At 36.6% G+C, this 25,869-nt stretch overlaps 1 protein-coding gene across 1 annotated transcript; it reads left to right on the top strand.

Moving 5' to 3' along the window:
- The first annotated feature begins 24,585 nt into the window (after window positions 1-24,585).
- On the top strand, window positions 24,586-25,724 carry LOC141717012 (protein PHLOEM PROTEIN 2-LIKE A1-like). The gene is made up of 3 exons (XM_074519140.1): window positions 24,586-24,743; window positions 24,938-25,032; window positions 25,200-25,724. The coding sequence occupies exons 1-3, from the start codon at window positions 24,672-24,674 to the stop codon at window positions 25,570-25,572; spliced, it is 540 nt and encodes a 179-aa protein (XP_074375241.1). The 5' UTR covers window positions 24,586-24,671; the 3' UTR covers window positions 25,573-25,724.
- Window positions 25,725-25,869: the final 145 nt, after the last annotated feature.

Genomic DNA, 25,869 nt, shown 5'->3' with positions numbered 1-25,869 from the left:
TTTATAGAAGAAAATTCCCCTGGTGCATTTAATCAAAGACTCCTTGCTGCCGAAGGAAGTGAGCTTCTTAAAAGAACTCGAAATTATAACTGCTATTTCAACTAAAGCAAAAACATGTTAAGTGTCTAAATTTTGTTCTAATAGATATTTTATGATGTTGCAGGTGATTTCCTCCGGAATTCTATCAGTTTACATTCATCGAGTGAACAGGTAATTGATGTAGGAAATCTTTGCACAAAATTAAACCCTTTTAACCATGTCACCAATTTAAGCCACCATAACTATTAACAAGTATAATTTCAGTATATCTAAGATACGTGAATTCAAGACCTCTCCTAAATTAGAGTTCTTTTACATGGTAGATGAATAATACCTTTAAAGTTTTAAAGTTTTAGTAGAAGCCACTTAAGCGCGTGGGTGATTAAGTTAGGGGAATCTTAACAAGTCGGAGTTTACTAACTCAATGCACCAAAGTAAACCCGTTACCAGCCATTTTAACAAGCATCAACAATTTGTGGTTACTGAGTTATGTAAAGTTGAAACCCCTGTGAAACATGACATCTAATATCATGTCAGATAAGCACCTCACAATCATAGTGTTATTATTTATATGTAAATACGCTTTTTTTCTTACTCCTCTCTCTTTTAATGAAACATCATTGTTCCTGTAAGCTATCACCGCCTTTAATCTCTGTTTATGGTATCTGTAATATCCCGTAATTTTTAAAATTAGATTAATAATAAAATAATAAAATAAAAATGATTAAAATTAGATATGGACTAGGATATAAAATTGAATTAGAGTAATGAGCCTAAAATTTGGATCAGATTCTAATATGGATAACTTATAGATTAATACCTAGGGTTTTGTATCGTTATAAATACACCATATTCGTTTTCCTCGTTTTTATTCATAAAATTCGTAGGGCTTTTGTACACAAAAAAACAACAGTCTTATAAAATTTGTAGTAAATTCATCGTAAGTCGGAATTCAGTGATCCTGGACTTTTCGGAAAGCTATTTTCGTTCTCTTCAACTTTGTGTTTTGTATTTTTTAAGATAACATCGTTTAGATGATCAAAAAGGCTAAGTTCAGATCTGATCAGGTTTTGAGGTAAGTTTTCGATCGATATTGCTAGTGTTTTCCAAATCATGTGTTAATTCCAAATCATATGTTAAGCGTTTATCTTTGATTATTAAAACTTGGGCTAAGTGATGATATATTTGAAAGTATAATGTGTTACAGTATACGTAATGTTGAGGTATATGTGTGGTGTCTAGACGATAATTCTGAATCTTTGATTTGTGCCATGGTTTGTGAAAATATCGAATAAGAACTTAGGACCGTAGTCACCAGATTGTAGTGACAGTTTTCTGGAAATTTAGGACCGTTATTAACGGGTTGTAGTGGTCGTGGCATGAGTTATTGATTATGAATTATTGTTGTCTATGTGCTATGTGTATCGTATGCATCAAATAAGAATAAGAATAAGACTATGTATCGAAAGTGTGTGTTTCGTATATCGTATCGTATAGATTATCGAATTTTATTATATATGTATGTGTTACTTGGTCAACTACTTGGATCGGTTGTTTTCTTGCTGGGCTGTATAGCTCATTATTTACAAATTTCAGGTTTCGCTTACGAGTTCGAGTTGGATAGCATTGGAGTTCGAAAACCATAGGTTTGGCGTAGATTGACTTTTGGACTTCCGTTAGCTGCGTTTTTGTAATAGTCATCTTGGTAGTAGAATTTCGTATTAGTAAATTTTTTTTGTATTAGTTTTGATTTAGAATTAATATTCCGGAAGTGCGGGCTGTTGCATATCAGTTTCTCGTGGACCTGCTGGAGGAGTGAATGAATTCATAACTGCAAACAAACAACGGGGACTAGTGGATGACCAATGTGTTAATCAATTTATTAAGTTGCATGTTGAAGACTGGGTAGATAAATTCTGGTTTCAAACTGGTGAAGGAAGACTAGGAGATGATAGATGGACATATACTTGTGATGAGTAAGTTGAACATATTTTGATAGTCAACCAAGTGCTGTCAAATGATTTGTCTCACATATGAAGTCGTCTTAGAAATTGTACATTTATAAAAATTATAACAAAATGCTATATATGAAAATGATTTCATCTTGCGTGCTTCACAAAGTAGTTGAATGAACAAGCCACTATCAAGCAACAATCATAAATTTCAAAAGGTGTCTGTGTTTTCTGAGTTGAGTCTTTATGTTGGTCACCTCAGTCATTTTCAAGGTCATGAACCGTTTTATTAAGTGTGGCAGACCTAACTTTTGAAGCTGAAGTACTTAAGAATCCTGATACTAATTCGGAAGGCAGGTTAGGTGCATCTACTATGAAACATATACCCGATGTCATTGATCGGAGAATATAACATTGCAATCCGTGTATGGAACAATTATATTTCATTCCATGGACAATATATTTCATGGGGTGCAAGGAAGAGTCACGAATCTGTTTTGGGTAGCACTTCAATTTTTCTGATTAGTTTAGTTTATTAGGAGGCCTATTAAACTAAGTACGATGTAAAATATGAATATTGGGGTAGACGTTTTCTGATATGATTAAAGTATCAATAATTTTAATACTGTTACTTTTGTCAGTATCTGTTCCTGAAGTCACATATGAGTTATGGCCTAAAGTTGGCTAGCGGTACTGGAAGGCGGAAGCATTCTGGAAACAAATGTATTAGGTTTAATTAGTACACTCAAAACCAATGTTAAGGCTTGCTGCAGGCCATTACCGGATGGAAAAAATCAAACTAATTTAATCTTTATGCATGTGTGATGGTGATGCATAGTTTATATTTTTAGGCAAACAGAACGGTTCATGAAAAAATATTTTTTGATTTGTCTGGGCCTGTGGACCTGAAAATAATAGTCCAACAACCCTGATCCATACCCAAATTACAAAGGCGGGAATTCTTACCGCCATTACACACCAAAACTACTTCTTTTATACACACACTCATCTTGTACGCTATAGCTGCTTTCAAACCCCTACGCCTCTCCTCTACATTTCAATTCCACCCACACTTCTATTAATCAGGTAAATCTACTCAATTATCCCTTTTCTTATTCTCTTCCATTGCTTTTAAATTTATTTAACCTAGCGGTTATAGATTATCTGGATTACATAATTACATGATACATGATTTCATTCAACAATTGCACCCCTAGAATAAACTTAGTGAATTAATTCATGCATTTACCTCTTTTTCTGTGCTTATAAACAATCAAACCTAGGGTTTAATTGAATAATTGATAGGTTTTTTGGATTATACTTATTTAAATTATTTGATTTAATATTAATAACATTCAATGTGAATTATTATGTGAAATGACAGTAGTTATCTATATGATTTTGAATATATTTGAAGGATATGGATACGTCAAACCCTGCTGCTTTTGTGAACGGTGAGCTTTTGCGAATGTATGTGGGACGAAGAGTCCGTACTGTGATTCAGGTTTTACGCACCGATGGAGGTGGCGTTGTTGGGAAATCATGCGATGATCAGCAAATTACAGTTAGTGGACAGCTTCCGGCTCCTCTTACTACGTTTGTCGAGATCATCGGGATTGCTCAAGGGCCTCAATCTATTCAGTCCGACAATGGGACTAATTTTGGGGATCAATTTGGTATGATTCAGATAGTGTCTTCATTTTTGATGATTTATGCTTTATTTTCTTTTGAAGTGATTTGGGGGCGTTTTGTGTGTTTGTGTTTGCGCAGATTTGTCTAACTTTAATCAGCTTTGCAAGCTTGCGAATGGGGAGTACAAGCACTTGTTTATCTGAGGGGATCCGTGTATGTTGATTGCTGTGAGAGACTATGATTTTAGATGCTATATTTGGTGATATGTATGTAGAATTTTACGAATGCTTGTGTCTTGATACTATTGGTGTCGTTGGATTATGGTCAACTAATACATTAATATGACAAGGTTTTTATTTCTATTTCTGCAGCTGTAGCAATTCCTTGTACATAAAGTTGCAAATTGAGTAGTTGCGTAGATGTTTTCTTTCTGTTTCTTGTTTTATGCTGAATACATGTGGATGAGTTGTGCAAAGTAAGATGAAAAGTGTTCAATAAATAACCCGAGTTCAGAGATCTGTAATTGATGTTATTAACCGGGTTAATACATGGGTTTTTAGTTGCCAGATTGAGTTTTGAGTGTCATGCTTTTTTCTAGTTGCTAGAATTGAGTAAACAGAATAAACTGGACTGGCATCATGTAAAGCCAGGAAATTGGTCATGCAAATTTTTACCCTACTGGTTTGTAAAATGTTTTCACTCTGCTCGGCACAAATTATATTTACACGAGCATTGCCAGCATATTGATCATGCTTGTGAGGTTGCAGGTCAATAATATATAGGGCATAGTAGTCAATTAGGACAGATGTTTTATATACAAATTAGACCAATGCCATTCTATGGATTCCCCTTTTATTGTTAATATTTTATCATTTTTTAGGCAGCAGAGGTTAATTTCAAAGAAAAAGAAAAGATAAACAAATTAACTATACTATTCACCAGTCACATTATACAAGTGAAGTTATTCTAACTTACTCTATTTACATTCATCTTTTTGGGTTGAATTTAGGGCTGCTGCTTGTGCATTACTGATGTATTAAACCGATAGGAATTATAATAGGTGCGGAACTGATAAGCATTATAATAGGGTTGGTTCTGGTGATAATAGAACCAATTACCAGTTATTCTACAGCTCTGCATTTCACTTCTTATATACTGATTACATCCACAGAACAAGACTAATAGATCCGATTCCTGACCTACTGCTTGTCCACATTTATACTACCAAAAAAAAGTCAACTCTACATAAAATAGATAAAGCAATTGATCCCCAAATCAACAAAATATCAGTCAATTTGTTCTACCATTTCTTTGCTAATAGAATAAATACGCAACTTGGTATCGTGGTAATTGTTTATCGCAATTTTTGAGCACAGAGGTGTGAACCAACAAGTGTTTATTGATCCAGAGAATAAAAGTCTGACTGAGTAAACTCGCTTTCCTAACCAGAATTTTTTACCCATTCACAATGTCTGTATCATGTAATTTAACTCACCAGTTACCATCCACCTAATTAGATTTAATTTTGCTTAAAAACAATCTCGTTTAGCAAAGGAACTCTACTGCCTTTGCAGACAAATATATAGAGACTTAAAGTAAAGACATCGTTATAAGGAGTGTTCTAAGAAGCACGAGAAGCTATTTCGAGTTAAGTACTGATTTGTCTTGTTTAAGTAAGATTTGAAAACTAAACACAAATCATATTAGACATGACATTATCAAATATATCTAACAATCTCCCCCAACTTGTAATTTAGCATAATATACAAGTTTAACTGATATTTGATGATGTCAAAAATATTAAGTACAAATGCATGAGAATTTGACTAGAAAACTACAACTTACAGTCCTTGTAGCTTTACCATCTTTAACTTCTGATAACAGCTTCAGTCTGTATACACATCAGAATTTGAGCAGTTGTAGATCTTGACTTGGCTTCAATTACTGATCTCTTTGATGTCAGGAGTTGTTCTGAGATAGTTCTTTAATAAACATCTCACAGCATATTGAAGTTCATCAATCATCCTCCTTTTAGCATTCTTCAATTCAACTATATCTTCGCCAATTTGAAAGATAGCAGCCCTGAGATCATTTATTCTTGCTTTCCTTATGTCCTGATCTAGTCTGATTAAATATGCCTTGTCAGACTCAAGATTGAATTTCACAGTCTTATAACCCAGAAAAGTAGTTATAATCTTAGCAGAGTTAGGCTTCATCTCGAAAATATCACCTTTGTGATCTCTGTACTTTGGACAATATGTGATGTCAGACTTTACAGAGTAAAGCTTCTTCTGTCTTTGAATTTGAGTCTTCAAATAATTTGTAGCACCATCTGTTAATCTGTTCTTCACTTGAAGTAAGAATAGAACATGTTCTAGTTCCTCAAAATACTTCAGTGGTATAGCATTCTGCCTAATATAGTATACCCTTCCATCTGTCATAAAATATAACAAGATGTGTTCTTTCAAAAATGTATGGTAAACCATCTGTACAGATTCAAGCTGATTCAATCTTTCAGGAGTTGCTCCAACACCTGGTTCACTTAAAGAAGTTGGATCATTAGTTGTATTCTGTATTCTTCTTTCATCAGCACTACCCAATCCAGATTTATCTCTAGCTTCTTTCCCTGTAACAACTCTTGCTTCAAAACCACTTGTTACAGTCTTCAAAGATTGAGTCTGTTTAGCTTTGGTGAATCCTGGTAGGAGTAACTTTGAAGGTTTAACATGAGCAATGTCGGAGATTTCCTTTTCCTTATCTTCTGATATCAAGCCAACTTGAGTTATGTTAGAGGTTGCTTGCTTCACTGTCATATCAGAACTTACTATATCTTGACTCTGAACAACATGAGCCATGTCAGAGGTTGTTTGAGAAATCTTCCTTTTTATCAGAGTAAGACTAGCATCTTTATCAGATATTTCTTCATCCATGAATGGCACATAAACCTTTACAGGTTCATCAACTTTTTCTTTGCCCTTGGACCTTGGATCTATCTGCACTTGTGATTTGACTTTAGTTGCCTCAGGATTTGTCCTTTCTTTTATCACAATGCCTTTAGCCTTAGGAACAGCAGAAGCTTTAGATTTGGAGTTGACTTTTTCTAACTTAAGTCTAGCTTCTTCTTCCTTTAGACTCTCAAAGTCCATTCCTGGATTTTCTTTCAGAAATAACTGTCTTGAAATTTCCTCATCAAGTTCCAGATGTTCATCAGAACTTATCCTTTTACCAGTATCAGAACTTATCCTTTTACCAGTATCAGAACTTGTTCTTTGAATTGTAGTTCCATCTTTTCTTGATGAAAACCCTTTACCTTGACTATGACCTCCACCCATTCCAGAGTTTCACTGGTCATCATTTTCATCATCCTTTCCCTTCAGTGTCTTAACAGTTTTGCATTTGGACTTAATTACTTTCTCCCCCTTTTTGGTATTAGCAGGTAAAAGAAGAGAGATAAGCAATTTCACTGAGGATTGGATCTCATTGAGTTGATTTTGATGAGAAGCTTGATTCTTCAAAATTTCATCAATCTGAGCCCGTTGCTTCTCCTGAGTTTTCTCAATGAACTCAACTCTGTCAAAGGTAGGTTTGAAAAACCTTGTCTTATCCAGCTTGACAAGCATATCTTGCTGATTTATGGATTCTTGAATCTTGTCTACCTTGGCCTGAGTTACAGATTGTTGACCTTGAAGGTGCCTTGTACTTAGTGCAGTAACTCTGAGCTGTGTCTTGAAATCATCATTGAGTAGAATCGCATAAGCTTTGGTCAAGTGGTCAGCAAGTATGGTTGAAGAAGGAATAAAATCAACTTTGTTCCATTCCTTAGTCCACTCCCTTCCTCTAGGAGTTTCACTCCAAGGTACTGGTGCCTCTTCTCTAACAAACTTCTTGATTAATTCAGCTTTGTTTGGAGCTTGTTGAGGTGCATGTCCTGATGGACCAGCTATATCAGTATCTACAGTGGCAGCAGTTTCACCAGTAAGTTCATCATTAGCACCATCAGAACTTATAGAATCAGCATCCTCTGATAAAAGAACAGTATGAGAGGCTATTGAGGCTTCAACATCATCCTCTAAGTGCTGATCTCCAACTAAGTTCTGATCAACAGCCAAACCTTGATACCCACCTAAAATCTGATTGTCATCATCCAGATTCAGAATTGGTGTAGTAGGAATATCTTCAATAAAATCAGCATCTAGGATTGGTGTTGTTGGTGGAGTGATGTGAGTTGGTGGAGCTTCTAAGTACAAAACCTCAGGCACAATCAAGTTATGAATATCAATCTCAGCACTTGTGCCTGGGTCATCAGTATGTACTTGTTCAATTATAGGTGACACAGGAGGAGTAGGCACTCTGTCTTGAGCAGTTTGTGGTTGTGCTGAAGGAAGTGATTCAATTACAATTGGTTCTGTTGGGATCAGAGATTCCTGACCCCCTTCCTTAGCTACTTCCTCATCTTCTTAGTCCTCTTGGGTTTGGAAGATGAAGGCTTCACAGGATGTGCTGAAGGTTGAGATTGAGATGTCTGTGATGTTTTGAAATATGTCCTGATTGAGGGTTGAGGTTGAGAAGTTTGAGGTGTTTGTGTAGATGTGGTATGTTCTGATGGCTGTTGTGGTTGCCGGGATGTGGGTTGAACATCAGGGTAAACAGATGTGTAGGTTTGAGGATCATCATTTACCAGTATCTGTTTTACTAACTGAGGTATTTGTAAGGGTCTAACCACTGTTTTCTTAATGTCAGCATTTAACAAATCATTAAAATCCTTTTTTGCAAGCTTAAAGGGTGGAATTAAATCAGTGGTAGGTAGGGGTTCATCAGCACAACAAAAAGTATATATAAGCTGACAGAATCTAGCAAAGTATACTACATTCCTATCCCCTATGAAACCTAGCACAACACTTGCAAAATCAAAGTGAGTTTGATGAATAAGAGCATACCCGATTTGCTGACTCATGATTGGAATAGCATCAAAATTTGAGCATGTATTGGCGAATGCCTTAGTGATGCAATCAAAGAAAAAGCTCCATTCTTTCCTGATATTTGCTCTTTTCAGTTGCCCAAGCTTTCCCAGACTTTTCTCATAACCCAAACTGGCCATAAGCTGCTGTAGAACAGGGCCCTCAACTGTTGAGAATATATAGCCTTCTGGTAAGTGGAGAGCTTTGCGAACTGCCCCAGGAGTAACTACATGTTCAACATCATTTACTTCAAATACTATGCTTGCAGTACCAGTAGCACCACCATTATCAAAAATCCCAGTCCGCCAAAACGCCAGTACTTGTTGGCTTGAAATGGCTTGAGGTTGGGTCAAAGCATACCCAATCTCACTATTTGCTAAGAAATCTTGCACAAAGTGCAAATCCGATGGAGATTTAGCCTTATTCAAGATTGCAGCATAGTTATTTGGTACAAACTTGGCTCCATCAACAATTAAATCCTTGGGCGCCATCAGAAATTAGTGAGAAACTTGTTTGCCTGAAAGGTGTTTGTTGAAATGTCTGTAGAGTGAACCGTCAGAAAATGTGAGAGAATAAGAAAAGAGAGAGAGAGTGAAATAGAATAAAAATATGAATAAAAGATTTGAAAATCTTTTATCTCTTTTACTTAGACAACCCACGTTACAACAGTTAATGAGGAGTGGAACAGACCTTTACACCTGTCAAACATGCAGCAGTTAAGGAAAAAGTTAATGGGCACGGTAAATAAGCAATTATGACTTTGCACGTTCAGTTTTTAAAAAAAAACTGCTCCCATTAAACAAATGATTATTAATGCTTTATCTCACATAAACTAATATTCCAAAAAAAATGTAACCGTTAATGTAATGACCAAAAATAAACCAAGTAAATAAATACTGCCACGTCAGCATCAGAACTTGATTATTATCAGAATTTAAAAGTCATCAGAATATGGTTTCTTTACTCGAAAAGTGAATGTTTATCCCTGTAATTCTTCACACAAATACTGATATGGGTACATCATAACTTAATCATCAGAACTTCCATCAGAACCTGTCCTCAGAATTTATGCAACTAACACTTAAACAGTTCATCCAAAATAACATTTATCACCACAGTAATTTTCATCATTCATATGGAGTGTATGTATGTGCATTAAGCTAAATATCAGACAAAGAGTAAAGTCTGATTTACTTCAGTACATCTTAGAAATAAGGCATAACTAAGAACTTTGCTTAAAATCTGTCATTATTCTGAAGTCTACTATAGAATGAGTTCATGCAAGAGTCCACCTCAACTGTTTTGTGCTCATTTTAGGCATCTTTTGAAATTCCTTTTTACAGTGACTTCTCAGTGTAAGTGAGTCAGAACTGCTTATCAGAATTTATGCTATTATCAGAGTATTTCTCCATTAATCAGAGAATGTGAAAAGTCACCAAGAAAATTTTATTTTGCTTTTCTAATGCATATTACTTAATACCGGCAATGCACTTGGGTCTTCCCTTCCACACATATTTACTCTAGATCTCAAAGGAGTACCTGATTTTTATTTCTTTTCTTTTCTATTGATAAGTGAGGCTTATCAGCACTTAGTACATCCATCAGATTTACTAACATCAGAACTTGACAAATAAGAAACACTATTCTAGTTTTTGACTTAGTAATAAGATACACAAAGTAAACTTCAACTAAACTCAATATCAGAATTTGCTTGTGTTAAGAGATTTCCACATAAAAAATTACTTCAGACATGGGATCTTTAGTATATTAAAGACTACTAGTTCAGCATGTAGGATAATTATCCTCATTGGATTGAATAGTCACAGAAACATTCATATCACTATCAGAGTTTAGAAATTCACATTAGACAACAATCAACATTTAAGCAAATTTTCAATTTAGGCACAGAACTCACAAAGATAGTAATATTTGTAAATACTGATCATAAAGTCTGATGTACCGGAACATAAACTAAGCAGATTTAGAAAAAGAACCTGAAACCATTCCATGTTCATTTACCAATCTTGTAAAGGTTGCTTCACATAGTGGTTTTGTGAAGATATCTGCTAGTTGTTGATCTATTGGAACAAAATGAAATTCCACTGTACCTTCATCCACATGTTCCCTTATGAAGTGGTACCTAATGCTGATGTGCTTTGTCATTGATTGTTGAACTGGATTACCTGTCATAGCAATAACACTTTGATTATCACAGTAAATAGGGATTTTAGAATATGTTAACCCATAATCCAGTAACTGATTCTTCATCCAAAGAATCTGTGCACAACAACTTCCTGCAGCAATGTACTCTGCTTCTGCAGTTGATGTGAAAATTGACTTCTGTTTCTTGCTAAACCAAGAAACTAATCTGCCTCCAAGAAATTGGCAGCTTCCACTTGTGCTTTTCCTGTCAATTTTGCATCCTGCAAAATCTGCATCTGAGTAACCTATTAGCTTAAAGTATGATTCTCTAGGATACCCCAATCCCAGATCAGCTGTACCCTTTAGGTATTTGAAAATTCTTTTCACAGCTGTTAAGTGAGGTTCTCTTGGATCTGCTTGAAATCTTGCATAAAGACAGGTAGCATACATGATATCAGGTCTACTTACAGTTAGATAGAGTAGTGAGCCAATCATACCTCTGTAATCAGTAATATCTACTGATGCACCAGTATCCTTATCCAATTTTGTTGCAGTGGCCATAGGAGTGGATGCACTTGAACAATCTTGCATTCCACATTTCTTCAACAAATTTCTGGTGTACTTAGATTGACAAATAAAAGTTCCTTCTGTATTCTACTTGACTTGAAGGCCCAGAAAATAGCTAAGTTCTCCCATCATACTCATTTGATATCTTGACTGCATTAGTTTGGCAAACCTTTTACAAAGTCTGTCATTTGTAGAACCAAAAATGATATCATCAACATATATCTGCACCAAAAGTAACTCCTTTCCATGATTGAGATAAAACAATGTTTTGTCAATAGTCCCTCTGTTAAATCCACTTTCCAGAAGAAACTGAGCTAATGTCTCATACCATGCTCTTGGAGCTTGCTTAAGGCCATAGAGTGCTTTGTCAAGTCTGTAGACATGATTAGGAAATTTTGAATCTACAAAACCTAGAGGTTGTTCAACATATACTTCTTCCAATTCTCCATTAAGAAAAGCACTTTTTACATCCATTTGAAAGACTGTAAACTTTTTGTGAGCAGCATAAGCCAAAAATATCCTTATGGCTTCCAATCTAGCAACTGTTGCAAATGTTTCATCATAATCAATTCCCTCCTGTTGAGAATAACATTTTGCAACCAGCCTTGCTTTATTCCTTGTAATTATGCCATCACTATCAGTTTTGTTTCTGAACACCCACTTCGTACCAACAACAGATCTGTTCTTTGGTCTGTGTACTAGGGTCCAGACTTTATTACTTTCAAATTCATTTAACTCTTCCTACATTGCTTGCACCCAATCAGCATCTTGAAGAGCTTCTTCCACTTTTTTTGGTTCAGTCTGAGAAAGAAAAGAGTGATAGAGACATTCATTTGATGTAGCTGTTCTAGTTCTGACACCTGCATCAGGATTTCCAATAATTAAGTCAGGTGTATGTGATTTAGTCCACTTCCTTGTAGATGGGATATTTTCTCTAGAACTGGATGCTCCCCCATGATCCATGCTGTCTTCATCAACCTTTTCTGATGCTCCCCCTGAAATTATGCTCTCTGAGTTGGATCCTTCAAAATTGGAGTTCCCAGAATTATTAGAATTGGCCCATCAGAACTTGATGAATCAGAACTTGAAGAGCCAGTTGTAGGTTCTGATGTTTCTTGAGATGTGGTTGTATCTTCAGTATGCCCTCCTGCACAGGTGCATCTTCCTTTGGCGTAGTCACCACAGTTTCAATAATATCAGAGTTTAATCCATCAGAGTTTGTAGTATCAGGATTTAGACTGTCAGGATTTAGACCGTCAGGATTTGGACTGTCAGGATTTAGACCGTCAGGATTTAGACTATCAGGATTTACAGTATCAAAATTTAAAACTTCATTCTCAAATCTCAGCTGATCATGATCTTTGAAATCTTCAAGTCCTGTAATCTTCTTATCATCAAAAGAGACATTGATAGATTCCATGACAACCCTTGTTCTTAAATTATAGTTTCTGAAGGCTTTTGTGGAAAATGGATATCCAAAAAAATTCCTTCATCAGCTTTTAGATCAAATTTGGATAGCTGTTCAGGATGAGTCTTAAGAACAAAACACTTGCATCCAAATACATGAAAATACTTCAGATTTGGCTTCTTTTTCTTCACCATCTCATATGGTGTCTTTCCATGCTTGTTAATGAGTGTTGCATTTTGAGTAAAATAAGCAGTCTGCACAGCTTCAGCCCAAAAATAGGTTGGTAACTTTGCCTCATCAAGCATAGTTCGTGCAACTTCAATGAGAGTTCTATTCTTTCTTTCAACAACTCCATTTTGCTGTGGAGTTCCAGGAGCAGAAAATTTCTGCTTGATTCCTTGGTCTTTGCAGAATTCTTCCATAATCAAATTCTTGAACTCAGTGCCATTATCACTTCTTATGATTTTAACAGAGTCTTTAACCATTTTATCCAGTTGTTTGACATGATCAATCAAGATAGATACAATTTCACTTTTTATGTGCAAGAAATACACCCATGTGTATCTGGTGAACTCATCCACTATGACCATAACATATTTCTTCTTTGCAATAGACATGACATTTACTGGACCAAATAGATCAACATGTAGTTGGTGATAAGGCTCAAGAATTAAAAATTCAGTCTTGCTCTTGAATGAAGATTTTCTTTGTTTTGCCTTTTGACAGGAATCACAAAGGCCATCAGGAGCAAATACTGATTTTGGCAGACCTCTCACAAGATCTTTCTTGACTAGTTCATTTATATTGTTGAAATTTAAATGAGAGAGTTTCTTGTTCCAATTCCAGCTTTCTTCAATTGATGCTCTACTTAACAGACAGATTGTAGAACCATCAGTACTTGTTGAAAGCTTGGCTTCATAAATGTTACCATGCCTTTATCCTTTCAGAACAACATTGCCTGTAGATTTGCTTACAACTTCACAGTGTTCTTCAAAGAAATCCACATGATAACCTCTGTAACAGATTTGACTAACACTCAGCAAATTGTGTTTAAGTCCTGAGACTAGAGCTACTTTTTCAACGATGAAATTCCCCAGATTGATATTGCCATATCCCAAAGTTTTTCCCATGTTGCCATCTCCATAAGAAACACTTGGGCCAGCTTTCTCCACAAAGTCTGATAGCAGGCTTTATTTCCAGTCATATGTCCTGAACATCCACTGTCCAGAACTATGATGTTTTTCCTGTTGCCCTGCAATCACAATGACCACTAATGATTAGTTTTAAGGACCCAGACTTTATTGGATCCTTTGGCCTTATTAAGTTTGTTAACATTTGCAGCAGATTTAGCATCAGAGTTTATGTTAACATTTTTCTTATCAGCATTTACACTATCAGACTTTGCATCAGAACTTACACTAGAAGGAATAATACTAACTTTCTTTACAGAAGGTTTTATTTGATAATAATCATAGTACAGACTATGATATTCCTTACAAGTATAAATGGAATGCCATAAACTACCACAATGAAAACAAGGATTTTGTGGCCTATATCTAACAGACTGACTCTTAACTCCTAACTTTGAAGGTAAGGAGTTTATGTTCTTATTTTTCCTGCAAAAAGAAGCCAGATGGTTAGAATTTCCACAGTTATAACATTTCTTTCTAGGAGCATTAGGAATAGGCTTATAATTATTACTTTTATTCATACCTTCCTTTCCATTCCTGTTTTTCCTAGGGAGCTTTACCTTGTTTACATTCTTAACATCTTTCAGCTTATGCTTAAGCTGCTTCTTTGTCTTTAAGCCTATGTTAACTTCAGTTGGCTTATCCAGTTTTGGTTTGTCAGAAGTTAATTTCACTTTAACTTCTGATTTATCAATATCAGACTTTATAGCTATAAACTTAACAGGATTAACCTTTGGTTTTTGTTTAACAACTATAGACTCAATTTCTACAGTTCCCTTATCATTCTTATCATCTCCATAACCTAAGCCTTCTTTCTAGTTTCCACTACTTAACAAATTCTGAGTTGTTCTGCCAGAGTTAGTCCAAGTCCTGATAATCTCTCTTTCCTTTTCTAACTCAGTTTTTAGAGATTCATTTATTTTAAGTACTTCATCCCTAACATAAAAGGCATCATCTCTATCTTTCTGAGTTTGATGGAACATGACTAACCCTTTTTCTAAATAATCATTCCTCTTTTTATAAGCAAGATTTTCAGAAGTTAATCTTTCACATGTTAAAGTTTGATCTCTATAACTAATGAACATGGTTTTAAGATATCTTCTCAACTCAGCTATATCATCAATATGAAAGGCATAAGTAGTTTGAGGTACCTTTAACTCAGCATTATCAGAACTGCTATCAGCATTTTCCATCAAGGCATAGTTCACCTCACTTTCAGAATCTGAAGTGTCTGTCCAGCTTTTCTTCTTTGTGACAAGAGCCTTGCCTTTGTCACTCTTCACTTTCTTGCAATCAGGAGATATGTGGCCTTTCTCACCACAGTTGTAGCACTTGACATTTGAGTAATTTCCTTTGTCAGACTTTCCTCCTTTGCCTTCAGATTTTCCGAAACCTTTCTTATCAGAACTTGCACCTTTCCTAGAAAATTTCTTCCCCTTTCTAAATTTCCTGTATGCAATCCTTGTGATTCCTTTCACCATAAGAGCACACAGCTTCATCATCTCTTCATCAGCATCCATCTCAGGTAAGCTTTCAGTTTCTGAGTCATCATCACTATCAGAACTTGATGACTCAGTATCAGACTTTGTGATGAGAGCTTTTCCTTTTCCTTTTCTTGAGACAGCTGCTTTGGGGGATTCCTCCTCAGCCTTTAGAGCAACTGTCCTTGACTTTCTTCCATCCCTCTTGCTTCTTTGTTCCATCTCAAGTTCATGAGTCTTGAGCATCCCATAAATTTCATCAAGAGTTGTTTCTTCAAGATTATAGTTGTCTCTTATAGTGGTGGCCTTCAAATCCCAACTTTCAGGAAGAGCTAACAGGAATTTAAGATTTGAATCTTCAAGATCATATTCCTTGTCAACTAGTGACAAATCATTCAAGAGTTTGACAAATCTGTCATATAAACCAGTCAATGACTCATCAGATTTTGAGTCAAAGTGCTCATACTCTTGAGTAAGTATAGTCTTCCTGTTCTTCTTAATTGAATCAGTTCCCTGGCATCTTGTCTCCAAGGCATCCCATATCTCCTTTGCAGTCTTGCAGCTAATTACCCTATTTGACATGACATTATCAATGGCACTATGCAGCAAGTGTCGTACCTTAGCATCCTTAGCAATCGATGAGATATCTTCAGCAGTGTAATCACTCTTCTCCTTTGGAACAGACTTTGCTGGTTCACCTGCAACTACAACAGAAAGTTTGGTTGCGTGTGTGGTCCTTCATTGATTCTGTCAAGGTATTCTGGATCTATAACTTCCAGAAACATAGACATCCTCACCTTCCATATGGGATATTCAGATGGTTTCAGTATGGGAACTCTAATAGTCTCATATCGATTATGGATTTGAGTCTTTGGAGGTTCTTCAGTTTTGGTGGGCTTGGTTGAAGTCTGTTCTTCTTCAGACATGATTGTTTTTGGATCTTAAACTGTTTGTGTGTTAACAGATCTGTTTTGATACCACTTGTTAGGTCTTACACACTGTAGAAGGGGGTTGAATACAGTGTTTATCACAATCAAATCGAATATAAGAACATAGAAAACATATTTTATTTAACACAATAAACTCTGTTACAATATGGAACTGTCCTCTCTCAGTGATGAATAATTATCACGAGAGCTGCTAGGGTTACAATAAATAATAACTTCGATTATGATAACACTTATAGTGTAAACCCTATGTCTGTGTTTATATACTACACAGTTACAAGATAAATTCTAATTGATATGGAATATAATTCTGCTTCCTAAAATATATCAACTAGTTATCTTTTCTTCCAGGTATTCTATTCTTCATAGAATTCCTTCTTCATGCATATCTCTTCTTGTGTTTGTCTTGATCTTCTTTCCTTTCAATCAGCCGCCTTCCTTATCTGAAAGTCTCCTTAAGTCCTGATATTATCTCCTGATAACTTAAGTTCTGACAACTTAAGTTCTGACTTCAGTATAAGTACTAATTTCCAGTTAAGTACTGATTTGTCCAGTTAAGTAAGATCTGAAAAAACTAAACACAAATCATATTAGTCATGACATTATCAAATATATCTAACAAGGTAGATGCCCCTCCTTCTGAGGGAGCGCCCTTAACAACACAAGTTTCAGGAGAAGTTGATGCCCCTCTGACACAGGGCACACCTTCATCCAAAGAAATCTCAGAAGAAGTTGATGCTCTTAAAGGACGCGGCTTCTCAAATGGATATGAAAAAACTTGATTTAGATCCACGAATTCCACTTCTCACAGAAAAGATGGGGATAGTAAAAGATATTGTTTCAATCCAAGCCGATGAAAAGGATCCAAGTAAGATTTTGAAGATCGGCTCTCAACTGAAGCCAAAACTGGAGAAAAAACTCACAAAGTTTCTTTTGGAAAATATTGATGTTTTTGCATGGAGCCACTCAGATATGGTTGGATTGATCCGAATATTATTTGCCACCTCCTGAACATCAATCCCAAGCACAAAGCAGTCCGACAAAAGTGCAGAGTAGTGAGTGGTGAAAGGGCTATAACTCTGGTTGAAGAAGTTGACAGAGTTCTGGAATTTGGGTTGATCACGTAATCCTTTTACTCGGAATGGTTGGAAAATCTGGTGGTAAAAAAACCAATGGGAAGTGGAGGACTTGCGTGGAATTTACTGATCTCAACAAAGCATGCCCAAAAGATAGTTTTTCTTTTCCAAGAATTGATCAGTTAGTGGATGCCACAACATGGTATACTTTCCTGAGTTTCATGGATGCATACTTCATTACAATCAAATTCCCATGTATGAACCTGACCAAGAGCATATTTCATTCATCATTGATTGAGGTCTCTACTACTATATCGGGATGCCGTTTGGTCTTATCAACGCCGAGGATACTTATCAAAGATTGGTATACAAGATGTTTGAAAGACAAATAAGGAAAACCATAGAAGTGTATGTGGATGATATATTGGTAAAATTTAAGGAGGCCGAAGATCTTGTGGCACACTTGGCAGAAATGTTTAACATTCTGAGAAAAGATAGGATGAAATTGAACCCATAAGAATGCGTATTCGGAGTAGAGTCAGGGAAGTTCCTGGGATTCATGGTAAATTACCAAGGAATTGAAGCAAATCCGGCTAAAATCAAAGCTTTGCTGGATATGAAGTCCCCCACTAGTATGAAGCAAGTACAAGCTTGACAGGAAGGATTGCGACATTAAATCATTTCATCTCCAAATCCTCACAAAGCTTTTGCTATGTGGGGGATTAATCTCATTGGAGAACTCCTAAAAGAAAAGGGGGTATCAAATACGGTGTTGTAGCCGTCGACTATTTTACTAAATATGCAGAAGCTATGCCTTTGGCAAAGATCACCGCAAAGAAAATCAAGGATTTCGTCTTCAATTCCATAGTATGCAGGTTTGGGATTCCATATAAGCTCATATCCGATAATGGAAAATAGTTCGACAACAAAGAGTTAAAGAAACTTTGTATAGATTTACATATTAAGAAAGACATTGCTGCGGCTTATCATCCACAGAGTAATAGCCAGACTGAGGCCATAAATTTTTTTATCATACATATTCTGAAAGCTAAGCTAGAGGAAAAGAAAGGTGATTGGATAGAACAGCTACCAACAGTTCTCTGGTCTTATAATACAACTCCAAGATCAACCACCGGTGAATCCCCTTTCATGTTAACTTATGGGTATGAAGCAATGGTACACGTGGAAGTGGGAGCTGGATTGTTGCGAAGAGATATATTCGATGAGACAGATACAAAAGTCAATCAAAGGCTTCATTTGGATTTGTTGGATGAGGCTAGGGTAAATTTACAGTTGGAGCTTGCTGCTTACCAGCAGAGGATTTCCATATATTTCAACAAAAAGGTAAAATTCATACCATACAAAGTGGGAGACCTTGTTTTGAGAAAGGTCATGCCAAATACGAAAAAAGCTCAGCATGGAGTGCTTGGAGCCAATTGAGAAGGGTCGTACAAGGTCAAAGCTATACTTTGGAAAGAGACTTATCGTTTGGAAGATTTGGATGGCAAGCTCATTCCCCGGGCCTGAAATGTAGAGCATTTGCGAAAGTATTATCAATAGGGCGTGGCTTTGGCCCCTTTACTTTTATGATTGATTTTATGTAATAGACTAGTAGCAAATAATTCCTCCTAGCCTAGGGGGTAGTATATGTAACTACATATCTTAGAACTAGTTGAAGGATCAAAATTTTCAAATAATTTCCCCACATAGCATAGTAGCCATGTGACTGGTGCAATTCTTATACTAGAGAATATTATGAATAAAATTCAAGAAAAGTTATCTAATTACATACTTGCAAAGACGCGCCTTAAGAGTTGTTATCTTTTATGACGCGCTCGTGATATTATGTCAATATCCTAAAATACAAGAATTGCAATTCAGGGCGCGCCCTAATGATAGAAGCACTCTGACGAAAATCAACTTCAAAAAAGTTCTTTATTCTGCAACTGAAATCCAAAGTATATCCCTGAAAGGCGCGCCTTCCTTTTGGAAGTGCCCTGATAGAAATTAAACTTCAAAGAAAAAACCTTTGTTCTGCAGCTAGAATTTTAGGTAAACAAGCTTACTCCTACATAAGGAATATCAAAAGACATGTCCTATTATTTACTTGGACAATTTTGCACAATAAGTCATTAGTACTCACAGAGAAACAAGTTGACTCCTGTATATATAATATTAGAAAACATATTATAAGACTGATAATAAAGTATCCTAAATTTAAGAGAAGCAAAAGCTTCAGGGCGCGCCTCATCTATGGAAGCGCCCTAATAAAATTGACTTGGAAAATTTAGAGGTTTTTATGCTAAGAAGAAATATGTCTGGAAAATATCTATAGAATAAACAAGGGAAAATTTTAGAGCAAAACAATTGTTATATAAAACAGAAAGAATAAAGTACACAAAGTAGTAACAAAATACTTAGTCTTGCATTTTGCACGGCATCAAGAGAGGGCTGACACCTCAAGTATTAAGACAACTGATTGAATAAGATTAAAGAAAAGTAATCTCAGGGCGCACCCTATGTATCTCCACTAGGGGGAATGACTTGAAGAGGAACGGAAGGACCGACTTCAGGCACGTCCTCTCCTTGAATATTTTCACCCGTGGGTGCACCATCATCTTCCTCCAGTCCAAGCTCAATCTTTCTCTCCTTGTTCTCTTCAGCATATTCTTGCTTGAATTCAAGCATCTCAGCTACAGTATCTTCACTAAAATTTTCAAATGAGTAATCAGGATCATTTGCTACGAAACCAATTCTGTAGTGATGAAAGCCGCAAGAAAAGACCTTATCCATTATATCCTTCTTCTCGTCCAACCAGCCATTCTTTTGCTACACTTCAAGATGCTCCACCCTCAACTTCATTTCAGCCAGCTCATTATGCAGATTGGTGATAGTTACATTGGCAGTGTTGAGTTGGGACGCCTGGTTTTCAAGTTCACCCTTCAGGAAGGAGATTTGGGAGTCTCTGGATTTGTTGTCTTTGACATGAAGGAGATCTTTGTATTTGAGATATTTTTGAAGAATGTTGTTGTCTTCCTGCAATCTTTCAAGGCGCGCCTTCTCCTCAAGTAACCTGTCCACAACTTAGATGGAATGGAACAATAGTTGGCCGGAAACTTTGATAAAAGCCTTAATGGACTCTTCTAGGTCCATAGCATTCCATGATTTAACCTCTTCATCTGTAACATAGACATATCCCAAAGGGCCAAGATAGCTGAGTGCTTAAGAAGCAAAGGAGCTGGAGTTTGTTAGGCGTGCCTTGGCCTTCAGTCAGATCCACGACAGTTCTCTTTGGCACATGAGTAGGCTGAGAGATAGGAATAGGAGTTGGAGTAGATGATTGAGTTTTTTGTGCGTCCTTCTTTTGCATACAAGCTTTTGGCTTATCACAAGGGCGCATCCCGAATTATTTGGGGATTCTTGGCCTGGCCATATCTGCATAAGTGCCAAGAAAATCAGTTAATACGGTTAAAAAAAGGCATGCCTTATTTATAGAGCGGGTCCTCATGAAATGATACCCAAGCAGTTTACTTGACATTATTAAATAAAAATAACAATCACATGCAATTAAAGGAAAATGTGATGTAGTACTAATAAAATAAAGGAACGCCCCAAGGGCACGCCATGACATTTAACAGATAAACATAATTCTCCTATAATCAAGAAAAAGCAAAGGACGCGCCCTAACATGGAGGCACGCCTCAATGAAAAGCACTTAGTCTAAAAAAAGGTATAGAAAAAACAATTCGAACCTAGTGGAGGTTCACTTTAAAAAAAGCTATATTCATATTCTTCTTCCTCTACCTCATCATCAATATCAACATTTATGACACGAGAAATTGGGTTGTCCTTCTAAAATTTTACATATTAACATTTGGTCCCCACTAAATCGGATATAATCTCGACTCGCATTAAGTTGGACCTCGTGACAAGCATTTTCAGGTTCCATTTCTCTGTCGCAATCTTTAGTAAAGCTTCTGTACGAGCTTTGGGCGCACCCTCTAGCTCTCATACAGAAGGTTTATCTGTTGTATGAGAAAGGTAAAATGTAGGAAAAGAAAAGAAAGAAGGAAACTTACAAAAAGTTAAGGCGCGCCATTACTTGATGTAGTGTTGAATTGGATATTGATTCTTGGGACATTATACAAGTAAAAGAAGTTTTCTTTCCACCCTTTCTCATGACTGAACTTTCCAGATGAAAAACTCTTTTTGTTGTGCTGTTTGTTGACCAACAAGTAATAATAGCCTTGATCATACTTGCGAAGGCTAAAGAAATGACTTACTTCGTCCATAGTTGGTTGGGGGAAGTTTAAATCCATGTAAAGGATGTAGAAAGCCATAACTAACTTATAATTATTTGGTCATAGTTGAAGGGGCGCCAAGTCATACAATTCAATTACATTCCCAATGTAGGGATGTAAGGGCGCACCTATACCTAGAGAACCCAGCTTTAGGCTAGTAACTATTCTGGGGATCCTAAAGAGATGGGAGCGCATCATGCTCAAAGGGCGTGCCCACATGCCCTCCATGTCGTAAAACTTCATCAACCACTCAAGTTGCTCATCTGAACAACTGGATAAAAGCCCCACGCAGAATAATTTCCCTTATTCTTTTCTGAAGCGTTTCTTCACAGCTTTAGTGCATTATTTGTACTTGCTCCAATCAAAATCAACTTCGCTGTCAGAAACCTCCCAATTAACAAAGGAGACGGGCGAAGATTCAGGAGAATTTGAAAACTGATAAGTGTCTTCGTCGAAAAAATTCATTTCATCTCGCAAAACGGGAGAGCCTTCTTCATGCGCGCCCTCAGTATTTGGATATGATTGAGCAGACATAGTTGGGGAAATTGATCTATAAGTTACCTTAGATGGCCCATCTTCCATATTGACACCTATTTCGACACCCCTGTATCTATCAGAATTTAGGTCTTCGAGCCAATCATCCAAATCAGTGTCCACAAGGGGTGGTGATCTTTCCTTGGAAATCAACTTCTTCTAACCCTTTCTTTGGGCCAATGGGATATCATCTAAATATGAGTCATTTGAGAAGTATTCCATGAGTTTGCCTTCTTTAAAGTCTTGAATAAGGCGCGCCTCTTGTTTTAAGAACTCGGGGGTTCTGTGAGCGTCTGAAAGATCTGACTTGAAAGGAGTGGTTGAGAGAGAATAGATCCCTAGTTTAGTGCAGAAATCCTTGAATGAATGGAAAGGAGAGGTCGTGCCCTCGTCTTCCAGCTGTCAAAATAAACGGAAAAGCCTATTGAGGGCGCGTCCATAGAAGAAATAAGAAAAAAAATGACAGAAAAAACTTTATAAAAGGGGAAGGTCCGCCTTAATATGCGATGGCGTGCCATGCTTAACATACGGATCCTTTAAAGTATTATTATAATATAAAAACAATGTGAGGAGACACATGGTGTGCCCTATACTAAGATGGTGCGCCCTAATTTATATGGCGGTCATTTATACTTTTGCTATAATAAAGGTATATCTCTTACAAATCCTTTAAGGCGCGTCCTAAATCTGAATTGGGCGCAGATAACCCTAGGGTAACGATTGAAATTCCGGAAACATGAATTCGAATTTCGAAATTCTAAAATTATGGATCTATATTGACAATACAAGATATACATACACATCAACAACCACAACTATGAAGAACATAAAAGATAGAAGATAAACAGTCACAACAACATTAAGTGTAATCTACTCAATGATATCTGAAAAGATAAGAAGTACGGTGTACCTTTTTTATTGATGAAGAAATTGATCAAAAAAAGGTTTAAAAATGATGAAGAACAGGTTATTTTCGAGCGAGTGAAGCTTCAATCGACGCTAGTGGTCTTTTTAGGAGCGAAAAGGTAAAGTAAAAGAGTAAAGTAAAAAGAAAAAAAGTGAAAAAATTGATATTCATAGGTGAAAGAGATGTGTGACAGCTGTCATATCTCATCAATCACGTCGCCTACTACTCATGATAAATATGGCTTTTTAACTTCAAAGGCCGCGCCCTTAGCCCTATTGTAAGGGCGCGCCCTGAGTTTTAAATTAACTTATACAAATTTTTATAAACGATAAAGAAGGCTAAAAATTTCAATCCCATTTTCAATAGCATACGGAATTTGGGGGGTAGTTGTTATGTCCAAAATTTGGTACAAGTATTATCCGGGTAAAAAACGGATCAATTGGAGAAAATTAGGGCAAAAAGGTTAAAATAAGGCAAGCCCACTTTCTAGATAAAGTAAGGGTGCACCCTCTATGAAGAACGGATTGTGGAAACCCTAATATCAAATGGCGCGCCCCCTGAACGATGAAAACATGAGTTAGCCCATAACCTCAAAATGTTAGGGCACACCCATAGTATGGAAAAACCCTCACATTCTATAAGCTATGGCGCACCCTCGGGTTATGGAGAAGAAAGATTTTAACTAATGATGTAAGGTGGCACCAAACCATGAGAGTGTTAGGGCGCGCCTTAATGATCAATATGATACAAAATTGAACTTTAACATATTACTTGGACGTATTCTTTGGATGCTTTAAGAGGGAAGGAGATTATTATTACTAACATATTTTTTGCATGTACTCTATCGAAGAACTCCTTTATATAATGCAACTACAGAAAGGCGGTATCCGTGGTCAGAGACCTCCAGGGGTATGCTTGGACGAAAGACCTCCTCCTGTAGTCAGTGAGCGTCCTCATTGGGGATGTGGGGTTAACATTGGTGTGTGTTTTGAGAGCTCTGTCTCTGTAGTCAACGGGTGTCCTTGTTTGGAGATTTCAGAGTATCCTGCACTTTGCAACCAAAATCTTGGAATCACTTGTCTTGTAATCTGGTAGGGGCTCCTTATCCGGGGGACATGGATGCGTCCAATATTTGGGGTAAACCATGGCTATACCTGTGTCCACAGATTAGAGAAACAACTGGTAGCGGAAGGTTATTCTCGGCCGGGGAGATGCCTTATCCGCGAAGTGTCGAAGCTGCGGACGAATATTTCAATAAAAACAGAAAGGTACGAGATTCCAGTTAGGCTTATTACCGCACAATTTGCATCAATAATTTATGAATCTTTTATCTAAGCTCCACTTATTTAATAAAAGCAAGGAATAATGAAACATAGAATCTTACTACAATAGATAAGGCAAAGGGTAACTATCAGTAAGTGGACAAATAGGACCCTCTTTGATGCTATAAATACAGCTTCAGGAAAAGAGAATTGGCACAGCACAAGAAAACAAAGCTCGTTAAGCAAGGACTTCTAATTCTCTACTAGCAAGGAAGATGGCTCAAGTGCAGCGAGATGATATCGTATCATTGTGGACTCAAGGTTTCCAGGCTCTGAAAGACAAGAGTGTAAGTTAATTTTGGTATTCTTATATATATTGTAATAGTATTATAATTCTGCCAAAAAATATACTAATTCATGATGCACCATGCACATACTGATATGCCTGCATATGACTTGTTCTTAATGTCTAATGCTCATGTAAATTTTGTACAATATAATTTAATTTTCAAATATCTCCTGTGTTTACTATATGGTCCAGTCCTGCGCTGCGGTTCTGACTGCAAAGGAACTCTCAATTGTTTGGGGATCAGACCCTCGCTACTGGAAATGGGTTTCCAAGACCAGCCCAGTCAAGTATGTATAGCACATATTAGAAAGCTTTTGATGTTTTTATTATAGAACTCAAAAACCGGAAAATTACATGCATATGTAATTTGAGATAACTTTTACATAATATTGAGTTTTTCCGTCTGCTGTTATTCATTTTCTTACGGGATATTTGATTCCATGTACACGTACAGCTTCGAGGCTCTTGATGCTGCTGAACTAATTGAAGTATGCTGGCTACAAATCGATGGAACATACAATGCTAGAAACCTCAATAAGGGAGTGAAATATGGAGTGTATTTTGTCGTGGAACTTAACAGCAATCCTTGCATGAACGGTCCAGTGACCCTTAAGCTTACTCGTCCCAACGGAAGCACTGAAGAGCATAAGGAAGATTTGCAGACCAAGCCAAGGAATAAATGGGTGGGACTTAAGGTTGGTGAATTCACCAACACAGCTAGTGGCTGTGACAATACTGTCAAGTTCTCGATGAATGGATGTGATGGAACCACCTGGAAGACTGGCCTTACTGTCATTGGTGCTGCCATTGTGCCAGTTATCTGCTAAAACATGAATCTGATAATCATCATGTACTAAATAATTTCCACTTGCCAACATCACCTATCTGGTTTGGCTAATATGGAATGTGTGAAATAATGGCCAATATGTTGGTGTTTAATGTATAAAAATTTAAAGGAGTACTGTTCCTTCTATTATAATGTTTGGCTCAGTAATATTTAGGAACTATATGTTGTGTGCTGCTGTTTCTTTACGCAAAAAAAGAAAATTAACAACATGACTAAAAATTTGGCAAATACAAAAACATGGGAGAATGACTATCCATTAGTTTAGAATCTTCTATGC

The sequence above is a fragment of the Apium graveolens genome, chromosome 4 (assembly GCF_009905375.1).
Source record: "Apium graveolens cultivar Ventura chromosome 4, ASM990537v1, whole genome shotgun sequence".
Taxonomy (NCBI): Eukaryota; Viridiplantae; Streptophyta; class Magnoliopsida; order Apiales; family Apiaceae; genus Apium; species Apium graveolens.
The sequence above is the reverse complement of the archived record's forward strand: the minus strand, read 5'-3'. Positions and strand labels throughout refer to the sequence as shown.

Coding starts and splice junctions, on each gene's coding strand:
- LOC141717012 (XM_074519140.1), top strand. CDS start 24,672: ATGGCTCAAGTGCAGCGAGATGATATCGTATCATTGTGGACTCAAGGT. Junction 24,744..24,937: donor AGGCTCTGAAAGACAAGAGT/GTAAGTTAATTT, acceptor TATATGGTCCAG/TCCTGCGCTGCGGTTCTGAC. Junction 25,033..25,199: donor TCCAAGACCAGCCCAGTCAA/GTATGTATAGCA, acceptor GTACACGTACAG/CTTCGAGGCTCTTGATGCTG.